The following is a 24,202-nucleotide window of genomic DNA, read 5'->3' on the forward strand; positions in this document are numbered from 1 at the left end:
TTTTTTTAATATTACAGCAGTTGGTTCCTTTAATTTTATCTGCATGAAACGAAAACTGTATCAAGCTTTTTTCATGTGCCGAAGAATCTCTGACAAAACCAGCTCCTAAGAAGTGATGCATACCATATTAAGCAGAAATTCAGTGGAACAGAATTGTAGTCGTCGTTTCCCCTTTTGGCTTGTCAGCCACTGCTTGCATCACTACATTATTAATTTTTTTGTTCTTGCTATCCTACATAGCAGAGCAACCCCTTTTCCTCCCTTCTTTCATTCTCTCTCCCTCCTTGTGCTCTGCTTTTAAATTAGTTTGAAACAAAATTTGTCCAAATTCAGGCTTCAGATTTTATCCAAACCGCATTTCAGAACATTTTACAGATGTAATGAAGAGTAAGGCTTCATTTCTACCTACTGCTGGTTAGTATGTGAATCATTTAGACGCATCAATGTACAGGATGTTCATTAACAAATTATAGTGGGAAGAAATAGTCATAGAAAGAAGGGGGAGAAAGTACCCACTTTCTGACAGCACTGAAGAATGGAACTCTTCACCATTTGGCAGATTCATATGGAATAAGAAAGACTGACCTCTTAAAGGCATTTACTTTACTCTTCATAGTACTGATGTAGAAATAATTTGGCTCAGAATTCCTAATGTTATATTTAGTTAAATGAAAGCACTTCTCATAAATGCTTTTATCTGCATGGAGTGCTTGTTTCTCATCTACAGTTTCTATTTACTTCTCTGGTGGCTCCAGAAGGTCCACCCCACCTTACAAAATTCAGATTTTACTGACACTGTATTTAAACTTCTTACTTGGTGTGTTGTCTTCCCCAAAGAGCACATGCTCTGTTGGGGAAACATCACTCAGAATAGAGCACAATATGTAACGGTACGGTATCAGCTTTTCAATGAATTTTGGGAGTACTTGATCTTTAAAAACTAAGCTCCACACATTGTAATATTAATTTGCATGCTTAAATTGAGGTATGTTAGCCTTAAGAACTTCAGTCAGAGCTTTCACATGTGATGAAGACAGCTATTAATTGCAGAATATTTGGGATCAAGTAGTTACCTCTAGATCTGGATTTTTACAGGTTGTTTTTTTTTTTTTTTTCTTAATAGAAATCCTCTTCAGAATCTCTCCGTCCCTTCCTCTCTTATTTACTGTGACTCCAGTTTCCTAAGTCAGATGTGTGTTTCAGTGCATGTGCATGCATAACAGTAAATGTTGCAGCATTTCTAAAATTAAACTCTACAAATGTTAACAGTAGCACCGTTGCTTAATTGTACCGTGTAATCCTTGAAGTCCAAAGAGCAGCCTTAAGAAAGAATGTGGTACATAACACACTAGTTGTCTTGGTAAATCCCTCTGTAGTGCAGAGTCTTTACTCTGAACTTTCAAGAATTTCTCCACTGTTTGAGCGTCAAAATATTGAACCTCCCACTGGAGTGAAGCGCTTGTACATGTAATATTCCGCTGCTATAGGTACTATACTAAAACGCTGCTTGGAAGGAAGACAAGAAAGTAGGCCTATGACCTTAGTGGATAACTCTAAGCGCTGCGCTCAGGTTGCATATTTATTTTCTGTCTCAGTGCATCATTACATTGAAAAAATGTCAATAGGTCCATTTCTTCCTTGAAAGAATGATGCTTTGGATATTCCTGCAAGAAATAAGAGCACAGGAAAAACCTGAACCTGGTTATGAACTTTCTGGTGGAATGCTCTAATCCCTGGTGTCCTAGAAGGAAATAAGACTTTCTAGATGCTTTTGTCTGGTGCCTGCTTTATCAGGCGTGTCTGGAGAATGGATACAAACAGGTGAGCAAGGTGAAGAAATGAACTAGGTATTTGACTTCTTCAGATACCAGGGCAAGTTTTCTTGAGTATGGCCAAAAAAGAAAACATTTTACAGGAAGTCCTTCTTACTGTTCTAAGGTTTCTTAAGATGTTCCCAGTCTTAAACGTAAGTTCAGCAGGGATTTCAAGGTTTGAATTTTAGATTAAAGCTCATAAAACTGGAGTTAGGTGGGGCTTAACCACCGAAATCCCTGTTTTGGCATAGTCCTCAATCCTTGTATTTGTTAATTAAATAAAAAAACATAAAAGGCCTGTCTGTTAATTAAGGCTGAGATTTCTGAAGAAGTCTGAATGAATTAGGTAAGAAATTCAAATTAATTTGAGCCTTCTAATGCCATAACACTGCTCTAAAATCTCAGCCTAATTCCCTGATGGTACCTTTTTTCTTTATTTGAGTTATACTTTAACTGCTAATGCTAAATAAAAGGCAAAAGAGATTCCTGACATAAATAAGGTTCTGATTCTATTTCAGGATTGTTGGTATCAAAACCTATACTTGAAGAGGAAATAAAATTATCTTTTCCTCAACAGGCAGAAGCTACCAAGGTGAAAGAATATTCTATCTCCTGAGGTATCTATAGCCCTGGCTGAAAGCGTAAGAATTGTTCTGACTCACCTGGATAGCAGAGCCTGTAAAACATATACAGGCACAGTAATTTTACCAACTCATACACACTACCATTCATGAACCTTAGCACGTTAAAACCAGTAGAATCTAGCTGTTATTGAAATGAAACTGCCACCTGAAGCGATATATTGCCTGGAAAAACTTATCTTAAAGAAAAAAGGTAAGAAATGTCATAGGAATTATTAGTAGCTGCTGCCTCCAAAACCAAAGTCTGTTTCTTGATAGCTTATTACATAAATGTACCTGTAACCTGTAACCCCCAGAGAGCTGATCTGCAGATACTTTGGAAAGACCGTGCATGCCAGTACCTACAGACTGAAATCACCCTGGAGCCTTGCCACAAAAATTTAATTACAACAGTGAGGGCTTTTCTTTTTCCCTCTCTTCATCCACCATGTGAAATTGCAGGGAGGTCTTACAATGAAAAAAAGGAACACAAAACACACGTCATTGTGCGCGTAGCAAAACATTGTAGAAGTTGCCCCAAATTCTGAAGGGACAGCAATATTTCTCACTCTTGGAAGAACCTTGTCATCAGTCAAACAAGCAATGATGCTTCCTTAATATAAACTTCACCACTAAACTACTGAAATTATATCCTTCAGCCAGTCTTACAATCTCATCAAGACACTGATTGATCTACACAGTGTCACTATAGAGAAGAAAAATACTTGGCTTAATTTTATTTTTTTTTTAAATGAGTAAATGTAACAGTAACTTTAAACACCTCACCTGACCTTAGGAATGGACATCAGCCCTAAAACTAGCATACCAAACTTCATGTCTGTACGTGCAATAGGGCTTCTAAATTCCCACTATAGAAAATGAGCGTCTGGTCAATATAGCCAGTGGAGTCAAGAGAAAGGTTCTGCTCAGCCTAAAGCTGATCCCTGGGGCATGACTCAAGTTCGTGTTTAAAACATTAATTTAGACTTCTACACATCTGTAGGTGAGGTAGGGAATCTATTCAGTTGCTTGTATGACGTTGTATAATGACATTTGAGGCAGCTGACCTAGACTAACCAGTCTAGCAGACACCTCTACCTCACCTTCAGCTGCTGCTCCAGGTTTGTACAGGTGTCCTGTTCATCCTGCCTTGTATCCACTAGTTCTGTACGGAAGTTTAGGGCTTTTCAGTGACTGTAGACACATGTTCAGAGGCAATTCAACCAAGCCCCAGAGTGAGAGGAATTAATCTCTAGATTTGTAGGCCTGAAATTTGATGCCTAGATATGGTGTATGAGTTAGAGGATGATTCAGTTACCTAAATCTATATATCTTGTGTCTTTTCAGGAACTCTGGTATCTGATGTATTCACATGGGACTGGTAAATAGAGTTCAGAAAACGTACACCGTTCTGCAGCACAAACTGGAGGTCGTGCTAAAGTATTTCACACAGCACTGGACATTAAAATTCATGCAGCTGAATTCAGTCTCAACCCAGGGAGGAACAATAAGTCTGTAAGGCCAAATAGGCAGCAGGCTGAGTCTTCAGGTTACAAGTCCAGGCTTGTGGGTGTGAGTGGCACCCAAGACATGCCTTAAGGCAGCTGAGGAATGTCAAAGGCTGAGAGATGAGACAGGGAAGGGTGCTATCCCCTTTCCACTGTCTAATTACAGAGCTATCTGAAGTGGAAATTAAGCAGAGTGCAACTACCTAAATCCCGTTGTAGATCCCTTCAAAGTTGTTTGACTTTCAGAAGTGTTGAATGTTCTGCACTTCCCAAAATCAGGGGCCTATACCTGTGTTCTCACTGAGGTTTTATTTTGTAAGCATGGCTGGAGGGTTTGATTTTCATAGATGCTGAATAGTATTAATTAATGTCTGTAGTTTGGCACCTGGCAACTGCAGAACTCAAAATTAGATGCTATTTTTGAAAATGTGAAACTCTGTCTTTAAGCTCCAGAGAAACATTTCACAGAGATGGAAAGGGGCTGTTTCACCAGCTTCACCTCATATATATAAATCACCAAGCTTTATTTTTAAATGTTGGTTGACTTTTAGGGGTGGGGTGGATCTTGTTTAGAATAACTGTTGTTTTTTTCTTTTTTTAAAGGGAGAGGATTAGGTTTTCTTCACACACAGGCTTTGGGATCTGAAGAACAGTGAGAGTTCTTTTGCAGGTGGGGCACCACCTTTTCCAGCCCCATATGCTTAATTAAGGACTATCTGCTTTGGGAAGTGTATGGACTCTGTCGCTTAGCAACCACCCTCCCTCGTCTCAGAGTGGCAGGAGGATGCTCTGCGTAAGCATGTGCACCGGTAATCTGGTTTTCAGACCACAGAAGGCCTTGTTTTGCTAGTCAGCCAGATCATATACAGAGATATTTTGCAGACGAACAGTCCATTTCAACTCAGCGCAGGCAAAATCTGAACCAGCTCCTTTTAATGTTCTGTCTCTGAGCTGGAAGTATTTGAGATCATTGTATCTTGTTTGCTGGGAAAATTAAGGGAATTTTACCTGTGCAGTGAGTTCCTAGTCCAAGTTTTTACTGAAAACCCTGTTGCAAACTGTGTGAAGTCTTGCTAAAGTATCCAGGAGGTTTTCTGAGAACAGAGAGAAATGTGAAGAACATTTAGCCACAAAAATGGAGAGTCATTACTGTTGCATGGGACTGAACTGAAAGACAGTCACTTGACTGGTTAAGAAACACACAGGGTTCACATGATGATTTTTTCCCTCTGGCCACTTGTCAGAAGTGTAATGAAGCAGCAGTGAGCTGGTTATATATCTTTGTGTTTGTACTACCTACACGGGAGTACGCTAGTCATCCGGTGCTGCTGGGTCTAAGACGTACACTAGATGGTGCTTGCACAACACAGGGAGCAAAAAGTGCGTCTGTCTCAAGATGTGTCAGCAACTCAATGCTCCACCTCCTCCTCGAGTATTTTCTGTGATGTGCACTCTGTTCCGTTAAGTGGAGTCATGTAATTAAATATAGAAGGTTCATGAGTGATGTAAAAAAATGGTTATTTCCTATTTCACTGACCAATGCAATAAAGAGATAAAAGCATTCATTTGCATATCTGTAAATATGTTTCCACATGCTTATGTATATACACAGTCTTGGCAGCTCCAAGTTTCTAAAGACAGAGATCTGCTATCGTGAAACCTTTTCTATATTGCTTTAAACAGCTACACATGCACAGAACTGAGATGAAAGGAAGGGCTCTTTACATATGTTTGTACAGCACCCAGCACCATACAGGTCTTAACTAGTGTCTAAAATCTACCATGCACTCTCAAGAATTCTAGAAAAGGAGGGGGGTGGGGGTCGGGGGGGTGGGGGGGAAGGAGTATCTTCCCCATTTCATCAGCATTGTCACAGAAAAGAAAAAAAGAAAACCCCGAGTGCTGAAGGAAAAGATCTCTGTGCACTGTATAAAGACATATAAATTGTGTAAAAGCTTTTTATATACCCTTGGGACATCTGAAAAACTAAAGGGGAAAAACCCCTGAATCAATCATTGTTATATTTCCATGTGCTCCATAAATTTTGTATATCTCAACAAAGGATGTCTTGGATTTCATTCAAAAATAAAAATAAAAAGCTTCAAAAATTATTAACAATAATTCAAGTGTCAACATAATATATATGTTCACCATATCCCAGCTCAAATAGGATAAGCACACTACCAAGTTTTACCATATATTGATTCTTGGTACATTGTTTTTAAAGTCCAGACACAGTAACAGCTTACGATAGTTTAACATCCCAGTTAAACATGTTTAACTCTAAATTTGTTTAAGGATCTTGCTTATTTCAGTCATGTCTGGAGGCTCGTATACCTGGAATGTGGTCTAAAATCAAATGTAATTACTTTCAATGGATGCACATTTTGAGCAAGGCTGGGTTTTGGACAGAGAAAGGGAAGTGGATAGTAGGACTGGGGGGAAGGAGGACTGCCAGAAAGAAGAGAGAAGTTGAGCCAGATTTGCTTGGATTGGTGCCAACACGTGAACCCAAACATCCCAAATCAAATTGTGCTGCCAAAGCACAAGCAAGAGCTAAGCAACAGTTTCTGCAGTCTTCTAATACCTGAGTACATTGTAGTCCAGGTGTTTGTAAGAGGAACAGTGGTGGCAAGCTATACTCTGTGTTTTATTAAATGGGATGGGATGTAATGAAGGTTGGGGTTTCCAATATGGCTGTTCCTGGAAGAGTTGTGCAGGTGCGTACCAAGGCCAAGTTGCTGAAGGTGTAACAGAAGCAGATAAGCATTAACAATATTAACCAATAGGTTTTTAACTCTCAGGGTAAGCCAGGCATTTAATTTAGCTGTGTTTTGACACTAGCTTGCCATGATTCTGTGGCCTTCTTATTTTATTTTTTTCTGAAATCCAAGGAGCTTCACTGGCTTCACTATGAAGCAAGAACATGCTTGAAAGTGGGCCAAGACATACTAGCTTCCAAGTATGTGCTCCACGGTGCCCATCGTGGAGCAGGGTCAAGCCAGAATATGCCTGCATCTGGATTTTGTTATTTAGAAGAGCAACAACACCTGTTTCCCATTTATGCAGCAGAACAGGCAGTTGAGCTCCAAACTTGGCTGCTATGATTCCTTCTGAATCCAGGAGGAGTCAGATGCCAGGTGCTGGCTTTTGCAGCTCTGTTGCACCAGAATTTAGCTTGGGTTATTACATGCTGTAGCAGTTCCAGTTAAAGGCAGCCCTGCTTTCTTGTTCTGTTTCCCCCCATTCCTCCTGCCTGCCAGCCTCCCCCCGCCTCCTGCCCATGTTCTCAGTCCAGACTGGGAGGCAGACATCTAAACCTGGTAAAATCCAGAAGTATCTAGGTAGATCCAGCTCTTTCCTAGACCTACAGGAAGGTCAAGAGGCTTTCCAAAGCAAGGGCTGAGTGTTTTTGTGGGGGTGGATGGTGGGAAGAAGCAGGGAGGAGGGACAGGGAGAAGACACATCAGGAGTTTTCATGATTCAAATCCAGTAAGTGTATCGCATCAGTCATAAGAGAAAGACATGCTCTGCAGTTGGAGCCAAGGTGTCTGGACCATCTGAGTTGGCATCTCCTTCACGTTGTTGTAGTCTGTCCAGCTGATAGATAAATAAGCAAATAAATAAATCTTACCCCGGCAAAATAGACACACCCGTGCATTACACAAGGTGCACTGAATCACAGACATTAGCATTTCACTGTCTGTGTCCGATGGAGGGTGGGAGCTCATATCCTGCAGCAGGGCAGTTAAAATAATCGATGAGTGCGTGTTCAATCCCCAGGAAGGGGGGGGGGGGGAGGGAGAGAGAGGGAGAGAGGGAGGGTGTGGTGGCTGGGGAGGGGGGATGGGAGGTGGGAAAGGTGCTGATTTCAGCCCTGTAGCGTCAGGATTGCGTCAATTTGGGTTTCAACCACGTCTTCAGTCTCGGAGCGGAGCTACTCAGAAGAGCCAAAACAGGAAGGGGGCTGCAAATCAGTGTGCAAAGGGGAGGACCGAAGCTTCCCCTCCCCCCTTTCCTCCAGCCCCCTCGCAGCCTCCTCCTCCACCTTCCCCACCGCTCGTGTCTCCGGGTTTTGTTTTTTTGGTTTTTTTTTCTGTTGTTTTCTTTTTAAAAAAAAAAAAAAACAAAACCAAAAAAACCACAACACGCTGGAAAAGACGGTTGCCCGGGCGCTGTGAGAGCGGAGAGCCGGGGGACAGCAGGGCAGCGCGTTCGGCGCCCCGGGCAGGTCGCTCGGTACCCGGGAGGCGGCTCCCTCCCCCCGGACGGTGGCTCCCGCGCCCCGGACGGCGGCTCCAGCACCGCGGACAGCGGCTCCGGCACCGCGGACAACGGCTCCGGCACCGCGGACAGCGCACGCCGCCAACATGGCTCCGATCGCGGCCAGCCAGCAGCAGTTCGGTAAGCGAGTCCCGGCCCCAACTCCCCGCCCGCGGGGCTGGGGGCTGCTCCCCTCCCCAGGAGGAGTGAACGCAGGCAGCCTCTGCCGAGCCACCCCGCGCCTCCCAGCACGCAGCTTGTTGGGAGGAACCTGATTCCCCCCAGTTCTCTTCGACCTCAGAAGTTGTGTGAATTTGCTTTCTTTTCCTTCTCTCTCTCTCTCTTCCTTCCTCCCTAACCCGTTCCCCCCCCCCCCCGCCAGTAAAGCACCGGGAGAGATGAAGAGGTTTGTGTAGGTGCGTTTTCAGATGAGAGAGGTTCGGGGTTGTTTTCTCTGTCTTGGTTAAAGTAGCGTGGCTTCAGAGTTAAATGATGTAAATGCACCCTGTGCCACGGAGAAAATCTTTGTTCAAGCCATTCTTGGAATAATTGTCATTCCTTTTTTCTTGTTGTAGAGAAAGACTTGTTAACCGTTAGTTAAAGTGAAAGGTAGTTTTGTAAAGGACATTGCTAGGAAGATGAAAATACAGGATACCAGTGTTTTTAGCTAAACAGCTGCATCTTGATCAATCTGGGTTCCTTGAGAATAGCAATGAAAACAATGAACTTTTCAGTTGTGTCATTTCTACGCACTGGATGTAGGGTGATCAACTGTGATACCAGAAGTTTCAGAAACAGTCATATACGTGCACTTATAAAATAGGTACATAAATAGCTTTACGCAGAAAAGCAGTAAGTAGAAATGTTTCTGAACTCTGCTTTACAAATATTGACTCTAGCCTAGATTATAATTGCTTTAGCAATGGTTTAATTCAAGGATCATTCCACTGACATAAGTGAAGTGACTCCAGATTTATATCACGTAACTGAAATAATAACTTCTCCCAGGATCAGTAGGTGATGTTTCCTATTAATACGCTGCCTTGAATGTTAACCAATTGATTTACATTATGACAACAGCAAGAAATTCAGGTTGCAACATAACTAGTTGTAAATATAAAACCATTTTATTTACCATTTTGCCTTCGTTCCTACCCCACCCACTTGATGTTTCTAACCACACTTGTGACATCATGCTAAACTAATTACTTATTTAAGAAAGATAATTAATATTTTAATCACCAAATTGATTCTACCACTGCTTTCAGTAGTTGTAGAATTAAAAATATAGCATAACATCCATTACTATAAAAAGTCTGTCATCTCATTAAAAAGTATTGTAAATGTGCAAATCATTCTTAAAAGCTATTAAAGTATTCTGATTAGTTTTCTGTTACTTCATGCTTTCTACCTTTATACCATGTATATTTAAATTTCTGCAGCCCAGGGAATTCTTGAAACTCAGAGCCACGTGCTTAACTTAGAAAAAATACTTTTTGGTTATGTATATAATTGTCAGTCATTTCATTAGGTTCTTACAAGTAAGTATGTAGCCTGATACAGCTTGTGGGCAAAGGGAAAGTGACATGAATATTGTCAGAAGAAATTAATAGCCAGGCCCGATCCTTTCTGTGCTGGAACATTATGTCCTACTTTGCTCTGATAGTATTGTGGATTTTTTTGAGTCATCCCACTAAAGAGCAAAGGTAGAGTGGCAGCACATCTATCTGCCCAGCTTTTACCTGGATGAAGCTGATTTAGTAATACATAGAGGGGGATAGTTTTGCTTTTCTCATCCAGAACGATCTGCTAATCGTTTGTGAGAGAACCAGAACTGTTACACAATTGCCTTTATGCATAAACAATGTCATTCCATTAATATTCTACTGGTCTTCCACTGTTGCAGGGAATAAAGATTAAGCTCTGATTGTTACATTGTGGGAGGTTTAAACTCACTTAGTAATGTTACTTATGGGCAAAATTGGATTTCCAATTAGTTGTGCTCATTTGCCCCTTTGATACATGCTCTGAAGGGCTAATGGTACTCTATATGTAACTAATGCATCCACATGACAATTCAGGTTGTAACACTTGCTCAGTTTTCTCTTTATTCAGTTTAAGTCTAGGATTCATATTAAGGTAGAAGAGAATTATGTTTTAATGTTTTTCTTATATACTCCTAAAAAGTAGTGACCCTTCCTGTAAACTCCCCATAGCTTTGATTCATAGTGTCTTAAATGCAAAGCTTAGTGGTTATCAATGACACACTTAATAGGTTTTTTCAGCTTTGGACTCACGTGCAACTGCCCAATGTCACATCCATCTGGAAAAGACACTTGGTATATAATTATTCTAAATTTTCTTGATAGACTTTCTCCTACAAAGTATTGAAAATCCCATTGAAACTGTTGAGCGTTATAACCTCCAATTAAACTCAGTTCTTTCAAGAGATAACTCCAGGCAATTATGGGATCAGAGCATAAAAAAATGAGTTAACTGAGTGTACAAGGTATTCTAGGAAACACTGTGAAAAACAGACAACGTATCTATAAGTAATGCATATTTCAGGATCTGTTTTATCTAACCAACAAAGCCCCATAACCTCAAAGCTGAAACCTGCTGAAAGCTGGTATTACTCACAGACATAAACTCAGACACTACACACAGAGGGATGAGATAGTCGAGCAATTACTAATGGTTATTACTATCAGGATGGGAATAGTATTTTCCTCCCAAACACTCTGTGTATGGAAAAACACTAACATAACGAGCGTGCCTTAGTATGGGACTACACATTCATGCCTGCAGGTGGCGAGCGATATGTACAATGCAAAGCACTTTCAGTCTGTCGATCCTGCTGCTATTACCATCTCGTATCAGTTTGTTTTACTCAATTATTACTTTGTTAAATATCACACAGAGTCCAAGGCATTGCTGCTTATGTGCTTGTTGCTATTTATTTGATTTGCAGATGAAATTCCTACAGTGGTTGGGATCTTTAGTGCATTTGGCCTTGTCTTCTCTGTCTCCCTTTTTGCTTGGATCTGCTGCCAACGTAAATCTTCCAAATCCAATAAGACCCCTCCATATAAGTTTGTCCATGTTCTGAAGGGGGTTGATATTTACCCTGAGAATCTCAACAGTAAGAAGAAGTTTGGAGCAGATGATAAAAGTGAAGCAAAGAACAAATCAGCGATGCCAAAGAATTCTCTCCATCTTGACCTGGAGAAGAGAGATCTAAATGGCAACTTCCCCAAAACAACCCCTAAAATCCAGAGCTCTCCAGATCTTGAAAATTTGTCTCCTAAGCGCTTTGCAGAAAGGAAGAAAGATTCAGTATCCCCTGATAGTTTAAAATCCATCACTTCCCTGTCATCTGAAGATAAACAAGACAAGCTAGGAACTCTCTTTTTCTCCTTAGAGTACAACTTTGAGAAAAAGGCATTTGTAGTGAACATCAAAGAGGCACGTGGGCTGCCAGCAATGGATGAACAGTCAATGACTTCTGATCCCTACATCAAAATGACAATCCTGCCTGAGAAAAAACACAAGGTGAAAACCAGAGTGCTGAGAAAAACCTTAGATCCAGCTTTCGATGAGACCTTCACGTTTTATGGGATCCCCTATAGCCAAATTCAAGACTTAACGCTTCACTTTATGATCTTGAGCTTTGACAGGTTTTCCAGAGATGATGTCATTGGAGAAGTCCTCATTCCCCTCGCAGGAATTGAACTGTCAGAAGGAAGGCTGCTAATGGACAGAGAGATCACCAAAAGAAATGTTAGGGTAACATATTTTTTATTTAAACTTTAAAAGTGTTGTGTTAGTGTTAGCTATGTTTCTTGCGTAATGCTGCTAGCATCTTGGAAAGAAAAGGGAACAAGCTCATCGTGCAAGTCATTGAGATGCTTTCATAATGGCAGTATGAGGAAGCAATTACACAAATGTAATAAAAGAACATTACAATGAGCATGTTGCAAGAAATTGCTGATGTTCTAAACTCTACTTGCTTATTCAGCTGATCCAGCAGGTTTGGGTGGGCCCATTTACATTAGGTCAAGCAGCCTCAATCCACATTAATTTGCTTTAAAAGGAAAGAATGCAAAGAGTTATTTATTATTCCCCTTCTCCTCCCTCCCCTTTTCTGTTTGAAATCATTCTTTCTTAAATGTTATTGAAGACAATGTAAATCTTTCACTTCAGCTACATGGGTTTTATAGCAGATTCTTAAAGAATGCAGGTAGTCTTTAGTTAAGGAACCTGTTGGAGATCATATTGATGATGCAGTAGCATGTTCTTGCACTTCAGTGCTGTCACTACCTTCTACTACTCAAGAATTGTGATACAGGCTGCAGCTCTGCTAAGGATAGTAAGACACGAGGGAGAAGCCAAAGCCTTATCGAAGTCAATGGCAAAACACACTGACTTCACTGGGCTAAAAATATTTCATACCATTTTGTCTCATTTCAGAATGTAAAGATCATTTACAACCATCACAGCTGAGCCACAGAAATGCACATGCATCACACACACGTCTCTTAATCTCTACTAAGGAAGTGGAATGTGTATTGACTTTCAATTCGATTGTTTTCAAAGAGCAAGCATGCTGCCAAATCAAAGAAATGTCTACCAGACAACATACCTATAACTAATACTGTTATTTTACAATTCTAAGACTATATTACAACAACTATAACTATGTCACTGATATTTTGTTGATAACTTATTGGGTTTTCTGGTATATAAAATATTGGTTTTGCTTGTTTCCCTTGTCTTCCTCCTTTCTCTGAAATAAACTACTCTTGCAAATTCAAATCTAATAATCATAGAGAAAGTCTTTGATCTCATCTTTATATCATGTGTCTTATACTACTTTAGAAAGTGTCAGGGATGAGATTTCACTAACTGTTTGAATCCTTCCTGTTTAAAAAAAATTACTGAAGATTTTTTTTTAATTACCTTTATTATTTTTTTTTTCAATATATCTTTATGAAATTTGTTTTGCTTAAGACCTTTTTTATTCACTGAGATTTTTTTCTCAGGATGTAGGATTTCATTTCTAATTTCTGAAGCTAATGATGCCATGTCAACCTATATTTTCACTTATTTATTATTTATTTTTGTTCAGTCTAATAATGAACCATAAGAAGAGTTATATAACTATAGCAGAGGGAAATGATATTTGCTATGTAAAGCAGCACAGCTCCATAAGTTATATCCTTTTACACCGTTTCAGAACATACAGTTATGTGACATTTCATAAATCTTCTTAATTCTGGTTTAAAGCTTGGTCAATGTAATTGCTTATAAATAGTCTTATTCCTTTTTTTCTTTCATTTCCTCAGAAATCATCTGGGCGTGGAGAATTACTGATCTCTCTCTGTTATCAGTCTACAACAAACACGCTCACTGTGGTTGTTTTAAAAGCCAGGCATCTACCAAAATCTGATGTGTCAGGATTATCAGGTAATGCTTTTACTAATGAATATGCCCTAAGAATATAAAACAGACAGAAGACAGCTGAAATGTGGCATTTCAAAGACTAAAAATAGCCCATAAATGCAGAAATGGTGTCACTATTATTTGCAGCCTATTTATTTTATTCATATCTAGGTCAATGCTTTATTTTCCAGGGTATGTATTTTACAAAGTTGTTCTTCAATCACATGTTAAAAAAACCATGACGTCTGTTAGCAGTGGAAACCAATGAGTTTTGTGATTGTCTTGAACAGAACCCGTCTGCCATAAGTATGGGAAGTTGTTTGCAGATACTAAAAGCTTTTATCTATGACAAAACCCCAGTTTATTTATAGACGATCAGTATTGAGTGAGAGCATCGTATGGTTTATCTCAGCTTAGCACCAAGAAAAGCAGCAAGTTACATCTGTGCTGAATTTGGCCCACTGAGCACTAACATTTCCTGGGCAAGGTGAAAAGGTGAACTGTGCCAGTGCTGGAAGCAGGTTGTAACATCACACCCGTGCTTTATCATGAGCTGTACCTGGCGTGCGCTAAGAAGGAACAGGTTTTGCACTCCCTTCTCCTGGTCTCGTTGTGCCATTTTGCATTCAGTGGAACCTCCTTTGAAGCCAATATTAGAACTGCACTTAGATGCACATTAATGCTAGATAAGGTAATAACAGGATAAAATTTAATGTACAGTATGCTAAGGATAAGACAACCACACAAAAAGAACAGTACACGACAAAGGACTATACCAACTGTAGCACATCTGCTGTTGATTCTGTATAGGACTGATACTCTTTCACTTCACAGGATTTTTTTTTTTTTAAAAGAAGTAGTTTTGGAAACCACTGAATCATAATTACTACAGCCAATAATACAGTCTTTCTACTTCTCACACCAAAAAATACTGCAATTTACCTAGAAAGTTAACCCATCCTGGATCCAATAGAACAAAGCTATAGACAGCTCCCATTTACATGGTGGAGTTCCATTGAAATCTTCCTTCTGATCTCAATTTTATTCACGTATCATAAGGAGAAAGGATATAAATGGAGCCCAACAAAACAATTTACTCCACTATGAGAGTGCATGTGTACTTTTAATAACCAAGCCCAAAGTCACAGCAGATAGTGGAGGTTTCATGATAACAGCATGGCGGCAAGCTGATCTCAACAGATTAAGTCTGGCTGAGGTTGACCCAGGTGGGAAAGTAATTTGGAAACAAAAGCCCCCCTAGTCTCAGCAGCCACATGGACCATATAGCACATCCAAACTACACATTTGCTTGCTGTACATCTTATAAGTAAAGCTATAAATTTTGTTTGCTCTTTCTGCTTTCCTCAGTACAACCTTGCTGATTATAATAGGAATATAATATTTCTAAGAGATACAGGCCGCCATACTACACCTGGACACCTAGTTCATTTAAACAGTTCTTCATTATTTGCTGTTCATCAGCAAGACCAGGTTCAATAGATATTTGGGTGTCAGTAACACATTGCACTCACGACTGTCCTTATTTCCTCTGTGACTTTCCCCTCAGCCCAACATAAATCTTGGACAAGGAGGAGGGTTAAATGGTGTTTCTATGGGGTCAGCTAAACAATTGCATAACTCAATCTCCTTAGGAAGATGGGAACTTTTTTACTCAGAAACTGTTCCATTCCACAAACCTCCTTGGTTTCCTTGATCACTGGTGTTGAGGTCTCCTAGTAGACCTAATAAAAATCAAGAGAGACATTCTAGCCTTATCTAGTAGCTGGCCAGAAGTAATAGTCAGAAAATGTCCTTTAAACAGAAATGAACAACAGTGTGAATCCACTAATGGGTATTGATTCTGATATTTTTAATGCTTGTGTGACATATATACATTCTAAAGCCAATGAACATTCTAAATACATTAAACCCTATTTTAAAAATGTTTGTTATGGTGGTAGAATGTGAAAGTGAAGATGTATTTTTTCATACCTTACTCCTGTTAAGCTATTGTCTGTTCAAGGAAACAAAAACCTTTTCATCATCCGACCATTTCACTCTGATAACTTTGGCATAGCATTTCTAAATACAGTTCAGTTTTAATTTTACTTTTTTTAAAAAATATTCAACTATTCTTGATGTTTATTAGCTTATTGTTTACATAGACTATTTTGTTTGACTGGGTCCAGTAGAAAGGATTTTGTACTGCATCTTTGCACCATGAGAATTTGGAAACAGGCCCACATTTGCACTGAAATAAATGCCAAGGTACTTGAAAGAGATGATTTTTAAAGCATTCTCTAGAATTCCTCTGAAGGAAGAAATACAGCCATTGCTGAAGACAATAGCAAAGGAATCTTGCAACAGTTGAATAATTATGAGGAATGCAAACCCTCAAAGTTGATTCAACAGCTAAAATTATGGACATTTTCCCTTCCTTTCTTCAACAGTAGTACAGAACAGACATAAAGCCAAGTACATACCCTAACAACAAATGTACACTTACATTTAAAGTTTAGTGTTAAATTTGTTCAATAAAAATTGGTGGGAGCAATTTAATCAAGCTAATTGACTTTGGTAGAACCACAACAGAAATGAATCGCATCCATTCATCCATTCTCTCAGCACGAGCTTATTCTCTCCTTTCTGAGGCTTTTCTTTGCGTAAGTCTTAGTAACGTTAATGATTATCCCCTACTGGTAGAATGTGTGAAAAGAAGATTTCTGTTACACATAAATATGTAATGACACATATTTGTCAGAGTCCATTAGAATTTTGTGTACTTTCAGACCACCTTTGCATGTAGTAGAGATGTTATTAGGGTTAATGGACTACAGGGCAGGATTTATGTGATGAAGGAGACACCTGTATTTGATCAGATGAATCACGCCCTAAACTTCACTGACTATCTTGATTACATCTTTGGTGACAATAAAGGGAGTTTAAAGGGACTAATTCAGATGTAAACACAAAAATTGGATGAGATGAATCATCTTTAATAACTTGAAACAGCTCCTCATTGTGATGTAATTATGTTGGTAAGTCATGAAATTTACCATTAACTGGATCAACAAATTTCTAAAAAACACTGTTCAATAGCTGATCTGTGCTCTTTCTTTTCATTGCAGACCCTTATGTCAAAGTGAACCTGTACCATGCTAAGAAGAGAATTTCTAAAAAGAAAACCCATGTGAAGAAATGCACCCCCAATGCAGTGTTCAATGAATTGTTTGTCTTTGACATTCCTTGTGAGGGCCTTGATGATATCAGCATTGAATTTTTGGTTTTAGATTCAGAAAGGGGGTCAAGGAATGAGGTCATTGGTCGGTTAACCTTGGGATCTTCAGCAGAAGGAACAGGTGGAGAGCACTGGAAAGAAATTTGTGAATACCCTAGGAGACAAATTGCCAAATGGCATATGTTGTGTGATGGTTAACAGCTTAGAGAGGGGTTGGAACTTGAAAAACTATATATATTTCCATAGGCAAGGAGCAGTTTTCTTTCTTTGCTATGTATAATTACAGGCTTGTAACTACAAGACTTTTTTTTTTGGGGGGGTGGGGGAATAAAAACTGGATTGAATTATCAGAACAGAAGGTAACTAAATTTTCACAGTAAATAAAGGAATTTCTGTTTCATTAGACTTTAACATAATTGGATCAGATTCATACTTTTCTGGAGTTTAAATAGCCTGAAACTTCTGATGCACTATAAACTTCAATAAGAACAGACTACGTTTTATGAAAAAGTCACTGGAAACCTTATTAGTACTGTTATAGAGAAGATAACCTCATTAAAATATATCGCTAGATCTAAAAAAAACCCACCTGTGGCTTACTGGGGGAAGGGGCCGAATCTGTAAAAGCCATGGGGAATGAGGGTGAGTAGGCGGGGAATTCCTTCTGCCCCTCCATCAAAAACCTTCTTTTATGAAAATTCAATCATTATTTGTAAGTTTTGGTTACTTATACTTTGATCATCCCAAAGACTGAAGAGATTTTCAGCAATTTGCTTTACATACTACATCATGTGCAACTAGTTGTTTTATGTGTGGAAAGACTGTATAATTATTTACACTTGGATTTTTTAATATGTATATATATAACTTGTTTTATTACAGTGACCAAAATAGATACATTCTACAAATTGTTGAGCAAGTTAACATACATTGTTTTGTTAAAAGGGCTCCTTTATGGGTGACTGCACATGTTACAGTACAGCTAGAATTTGGGATTAGATATGGCTTGTGGTTTTTTCCTCTAGCAAGGATTATACTTTAAGCATTTCAAGCCATGGGAAAGCATTTCTACTGAGATGAGGTAACATGCAGGACATTACAGTCAATGACCTTTCACCAATTATATTTTAAGCCATTCAGTAATACTTAAAGAAAAGTTGTTTCTTCTTTTGTTTCATTAAAGAACAAACAAAATAGCGAGACAGAGAACAAAACCTTATTCTGCTGTTTAACTTCCTGAACTGTGAGTAATGACATTACAGTCACTAAGACTACTCCCAATATACAAAGTTTAATGCATTTTTAAACATTTGCAGGATAGGAAACCAAGCTCACATTATAATTTATCCGATATTATGTTAGACAAACTACTTGAAAAGTGCATTTTGCTTAGATTATATGCATTAATGTCCATTACTGATTGTACTGAAAACTGGTGGTAAGGGAAAATAACATCCTGATTTCATGTTAGTGTGACATATGTATGTTTAAACTTAAACTGTGCCAGGCTGGGGGAGTACGAAGTGTAACGTAAACAAGTATGTAAATAAAGCATTTAGACCTGTGAAATTTACTCTTGGTCACACCAGATAGATAGATTTTTAGGCCGTCAGAACTATAGCACAACTATAAGCAGGTTATTTCCTAAAGTTTGTACACTGATTTCTGATATAGAATTGTTTGCAAATATTACTCTTACATCATTTTCAATTACAATATATATAAAGAAGAATATAACGATGTTAGCTGTTGACACAAGAAGGATTTAAAAGGGGGAAAACCATTTTCAGTATTTTTGCATACGCCATTTTGTCACGTGTAATCCCACTGAAGTGAATGAGACTATTTGGGAATTAAGGTATTGCTCAATGCAAGTAAAGGTAACAGAATGGGCATGCCAGGTAAAAAACCCATATATTGGATGTCAAATTACTTTCATTAAACAACAGATCCAGGTCTTATTCAAAACTGTTGGAGATTTGTTGTTGACTTTACCTGTTCCCATATGGCCAAATTATGTTTGCAGTAAAGGACACTGAAATATGAAATATGCAAGTAGACAAATAGTACTGGAAGAATTCTATTGAGGCTCTTCCAGGTTTTGTGTCGGTATTTTCTCCAGTTTTTGAGAATGTGTTTGATATAACAGTGTTTATAAAGTTCTGTAAAAATACATTTTCAAAAGAACATAAACATGCTTTTTATGATAATGCTCAATGTAAAAACCCTGCATATTGTATGTATAAAGGAGAGGAATCTTTTTTGCTTATTTCTTTAGAAAGCTGATTAACTGCTTAAGGGCTGGAGTTTGCCAGCCATATTTAAGCAGAGCTAATCCAAAGCCACCAAGTCAAAGGAAAGATGCCCACAGGCTTCAGTGGGGTTTGAAGTGCAATCACAGGGCAAAACTCTTCTTGTGAGTCAACCCAGCAATATCAGTGGGACCATGGATAAGGGGAGACACTGTTTGATCTGACGGAGGCTGGGAGAGTTTAAGTCAGTACCACACAACCAGAGTTGTTACAATTTCTAGTAAGGAAAGAACTTCATACTGAAAGTGATTGCATGAAAGAGAGTGGGACAGCTTGTAATTAAAAAAAAAAAAAAAGGAGGTTTTGTATATTGTCCCATAAGTAGCGCATTATCTCTAAAAATCAGATGACAGGAGTCATCTATCTCCAATGAACACAAATTCTGACATTAGGAGAAAAAAAATCCACATTTTTTAATTAATGATAGGCTGTGACCATCTTTCATTTTGCATCCAACAAGTCGTCATCAATTTTTTTTTTCAAGTTTCTATAGCAGCCTGAGGTTTAATATTTCTACCAGTTAAATGGCAGTTGTTGGTGGGGGCAGGGGGTAGGAATGGGAAAGGGAAGCAAAGACATTTTTATTAAATCTAAAAAAACCCTGTAAATAGATTTTTTTTTTTTCATTTAAAGCAATGTTTAGCTTGGAAAGTTGAGTAAAGGCGACTTGTAACACATCTGTAAACCAGACAAGGCAGGAGCGAATGTAGACCTGTGCCAAGATGAGAAATTCTGCTGTTTTATAAAGTATTCAATTCTCATTGTGAATATCTTGAACTCTGTTAAGGATACTGTACTGTATTAAACATGTAAAAAAATGATGTTTGTCTAAGTAGCTTACAAAAATAATAACTCCTTGAATGGGAGGCTATCCATGTCTGGAGATCTGTCGTAACTAAATACCTGATTCGTTATGGTGTTGTAACTTAATAGAAGCTATTCGAGAGGAAGCATGGTGTATGAGATTTTGTAAGTTATTTGTGCTGGTTCTGTATGTTGTGCCATGTGTGTAAGACAAGAATAAACTGCTGCTTTCGTTCATCCCATCCCAAAACAATTATCCCACCAATGTATCTTTTCCAGAGATTTCTGCTACTGTTTATATTCATGGTCTACTCTCTCATGCTTCTATCAAAAAAACATTTGCCTTGCAAAGTCTTCCTCTTCTCACAGAGGTGTATTAGATTTGTTTTGTCAGATACTACCCGGGCATACCACATGTTCTTTATTAGTAGATTCTTGCTGCATACGTACATTTGTCTTGAATTGTACTGTACACTCAAGCTAGAACCTCAGACATGGCCCATGATAGAAAATCTGAGCCCTACATAGGCCCTACAGAGACTGATATACAGATGTAAACAAGAATGAATTCAGGCATATAGGTGGAAGAAGTAAAATGCAAGTCACATTACTATTGGAATCCTGGTGACGTTCCATTTGTTTTCCAGAAGCAAAAATTATCCCTTGGACAATCAGGCTGTACCACTCTTACTTTCTTTGATGTAAGGAAGTCATGTCAGGCACCAGCTTGTCAGGTGAGTCTGGAAGTTAAGGTAGAGAAAGCATTCCTTCACATGCTGTACACAAATACAAACTTTGCTGCTGTGGTCTCTAAAGTTATTACAGTATTTTACCAGCACAGAGCCTAAAGCTAGGGAAAGAAGGTGGCAGTTGCAGCTGGCATACACATTGCCATTTAATGACTCCCATTGTGAGCCTACAACCAATTAACTGAAAGGGATCCCTGATCCTTGTCACAGAAATCAATGTATAAAAGCTATGACAGGGTCTACTAGCCAAATGCATGACATGGAACATCTTCCATGGATAGAGGCTGGTCTATTCTTCCTGGCAAATCTGTCCCCAGGAGACAGGTATCAAGTGTGAAAGACTGCTCTTTTCCATTCTATGCAGTCACTTCTTTTTTTTTTCCCTGCATTATACGGTTCTCCTCAAACAACGGTGATTCCATTTTCCACCCCAAAATATTCTACGATTCACACGGGTCACATTTCAGGCCTTCTTCTTCAGGACAGAGATCAAAAATATCTGTAGGTTTTCCAACTATAATGCAGCTGAGCCTCAGGGGAAGTCTCAAGGCTACTGTCCCGATTGCTATTTGTATCTCAGATTGCTGCAACAGACAGTCCTGTGAGACCTCAAGGAAGCCCTTACAGATGTCTTCCTGTTTGCAGGAGAATTTCTGAGGTGTAACACTATTCTGTAAGCCCCTTGTATTTATACAACATCACAGATAGCAACATGCTGCGCACACAGTAATAATGCCTAACCACAGATGGTTGTGAACAATATTTCTTTTCCTTAAACAAGACTCAAACATGTTCCATGTAAGCTTCTACCTTCTTATTTGTGCTCTCTGCTTCATGGGGTCTCATGAAGCTGCTGAACAACTCATGGCACTCTTACAGCTGCTATGACTGGTACTGGCACTTACTTGCTTTGCTCTGCTGATGACTCCTGAGCAACTACCTTCATTCAAAAAGTTCTACCTAGTTCTCACAGGCTTCTCCATAATGTTTTTTTACTTTCCATTACTAAAAAGCTATTGCAACATGACTTCGGGTCTAGAGGCTTTGTGGCAGCTTTGGAATACTGATTATGGTTGCAGCATGACAGCATCTTGTAGTTCAGAAGAAAGAATCAAAGACAATATGAAGAGAAAAGGGAGGAGTTAATTTCTTCGCTATGTTATTCTTATGTTTGTATTGTTATGCTAGCTTTGCTGTTGTGTGTCTGAAGTACTTTGTGCATGACCAGAGAATGTCCTGTGGTCACAGAAGTGAATGCTCTGATTACATCACCAGCAACACAGTCAGGTGTTGTCCTGTCAGATGAGTTGACTTCTGCTCAAGCCCTTCAGCCTCAGTAGCAGGACTGAGGAGACACCACCTAGGCCCCAATGCCTTACCCCTGCCCCTAGAGCTCTGCAGTCACTCTTGACATGTCTTGGGTTACCCAGCAGTACTTTTGGTGCCCACATGGAAGAGCTGTAATAGTCCAAGGGATGGACAAGCCTTGGCAACATGCTGGATCCTGGCCTCATGGCAAGCACCAGACCTCCCAAGATATCATCAGGGCAGGTCAGCAGATTAGGCCTTCATCCCCAGGTGGAGAGTGTCTCCAGTAACTATCACACTCCTTTTCTCTTCTGTGAATACACAAGGTTTGAACTCAGCTGGCTCTGATAAATCCCTGTTGGTTCTTCTCAGTGACAAGGGCAAGGTACTTGTTCTGAAGTTGCAGGTGGGGCCACCTGCTTTTGTGGTTGTTGCCAGAAGTCACAAGCTTCCAGCTTTCCCCACTCTGAAAGCCACCCCCCAACAAATGCCAGACCTTTCCTCAGCTCTGTCTGGATCTAGGCCAAGATAATTAACACCATTTTGTGTTGCAAAACACGCTCCTTGGCATGCCGAGACCATTGCTGCACAACCTCCCTACAGCCTTACCCCATCCTGTGGGGAAGGGCTGGGCCTCAGCACACCATGCTATGCTAACTGCTGCTGTGACTCCTGTGTCCCCTTCTGCTACTGTGTGCTTGATCCTCCCCTGTAAGATACCAAACTTCCCCAGCAGCAGCCCAAACCCAAAGGCAACTTCCAGCATTGGCAGCAGAGCCCAGAGCTACTGCTGCATGCTCGGAGAGCATCGGCTGCCGGCAGCCACCCGCCTATTTGAACTGCGCCACTGATGGCTGCACCTCTGTTTTTAGTCCCCGGGGCCACGGCACACCCTGAGGAGCCCCTCCAGAGGAGCCCCTCCACAGCTGCCCCTCCACAGCCATCCCCAAGCTCCGCTGCTTCGGGGAGAGGCTTCCTGCCCCCCTCAGCCCAGCCGCATCCCGTCTCGGGAGTCTGCAAACCCAACCAGGCATTGACGTGCACCACCGCTTGCCCTCGCATGTGCCTCAAGCTGCAGCAGCCCCAGCCATGAGGCTCACAGGTATTGTAAAGTTTCTGAAACTGTTAACCTGTTTCTCTTTAGGGAGCAGGATGTCACTCACCCTTCAGATCCAGTGGGATCTCTCATGAATCTTTCTGACAGTAAGATGCTCTTAGGCCATTAAAGAACAGGTTGGGCCTGACTGGAAAATGCTCAGTTTCCTCTTGTCCTGATGAAGGAGGTTTCATTCATTATTGAATCTTATTCTACCTCTTTGGGCAGTCTCTCAAGGGTTTTTTTTTAGGTGACTGAGCTGTAAGAAGACGCGGTTTTGCATTTTTGTAAGTGGATGATGCAGCATGGAGTTTGGGTTTAAGTGAAATATGCAGGAATTTAAGGTCCCACTGGGTGACAGGTAAGTGCTGTGTTATTGCAAGCAGCTTCACTAGGGCTGTGGTTGCACACAGTGCTGAGGTAGTAGTCATGTGTAGCAGTTCTGAGTCATAGCGTTCTGGATTTTGAGTTAATCGGCAAATATAAATTAGAATAGAACGTTTGCAATATAAGTTAATGTTGCAAAAAGATCCCTGTCTTTCCTCCGCATAAGAAACACTGAGTTATGAAAGGCTCTACTTGTAACAAAAAACTATACAGAAAAAAAAAGCAGAAAATCCAAGATGCAGAAGGTCAGAACGCATGACCTTCTTAACAAAGAAGCATGTTAAGACTGTTTCTTTTGAAATCGCTGGAGAAGCAGCATCATTTTAAAACAATATCATTGGTGTTACAGTTCTTTTTTCTAACCAGCCAAGGGCGCTGTATGGTGACTGCAAGATTTAATTTAGTGTTGAAGACAATCACAGGGATAACCATGAATTTTCTCTGACAGATGCTGTAAATATTTTACATGGCTCTGAAAACACAGATGGTTTTATGGAAACAAGTAAGAAGTATAGCACAGTATCACTAGCAATATTGATTACATTTCAGTAATACCCTCCAAATGAGATTGCCTTTAGGATTGTGTGAATGAAAGTTTCTAGTTGGACATTAACAGATAGACAGGGAAACCTCTGTATGTCTGCATCTGAGGTGCCTAAGT

At 39.8% G+C, this 24,202-nt stretch overlaps 1 protein-coding gene across 2 annotated transcripts; it reads left to right on the forward strand.

Annotated features, from left to right (window-relative positions):
• Positions 1 to 7,885: 7,885 nt before the first annotated feature.
• LOC143172079 (synaptotagmin-4) lies at positions 7,886 to 20,259 on the forward strand. 2 transcript variants are annotated; one of them, XM_076361324.1, is made up of 4 exons: positions 7,886 to 8,346; positions 11,177 to 11,991; positions 13,551 to 13,671; positions 16,776 to 20,259. In XM_076361324.1, exons 1-4 carry the CDS (start codon positions 8,313 to 8,315, stop codon positions 17,081 to 17,083), a joined length of 1,278 nt encoding a protein of 425 aa, XP_076217439.1. In that variant the 5' UTR covers positions 7,886 to 8,312; the 3' UTR covers positions 17,084 to 20,259. The 2 variants fall into 2 exon arrangements, with proteins under 2 accessions (XP_076217439.1, XP_076217440.1); XM_076361325.1 differs by having other exon boundaries at positions 11,177 to 11,985.
• Positions 20,260 to 24,202: the final 3,943 nt, after the last annotated feature.

Source organism: Aptenodytes patagonicus, chromosome W, assembly GCF_965638725.1.
Source record: "Aptenodytes patagonicus chromosome W, bAptPat1.pri.cur, whole genome shotgun sequence".
In the NCBI taxonomy this organism is placed as follows: Eukaryota; Metazoa; Chordata; class Aves; order Sphenisciformes; family Spheniscidae; genus Aptenodytes; species Aptenodytes patagonicus.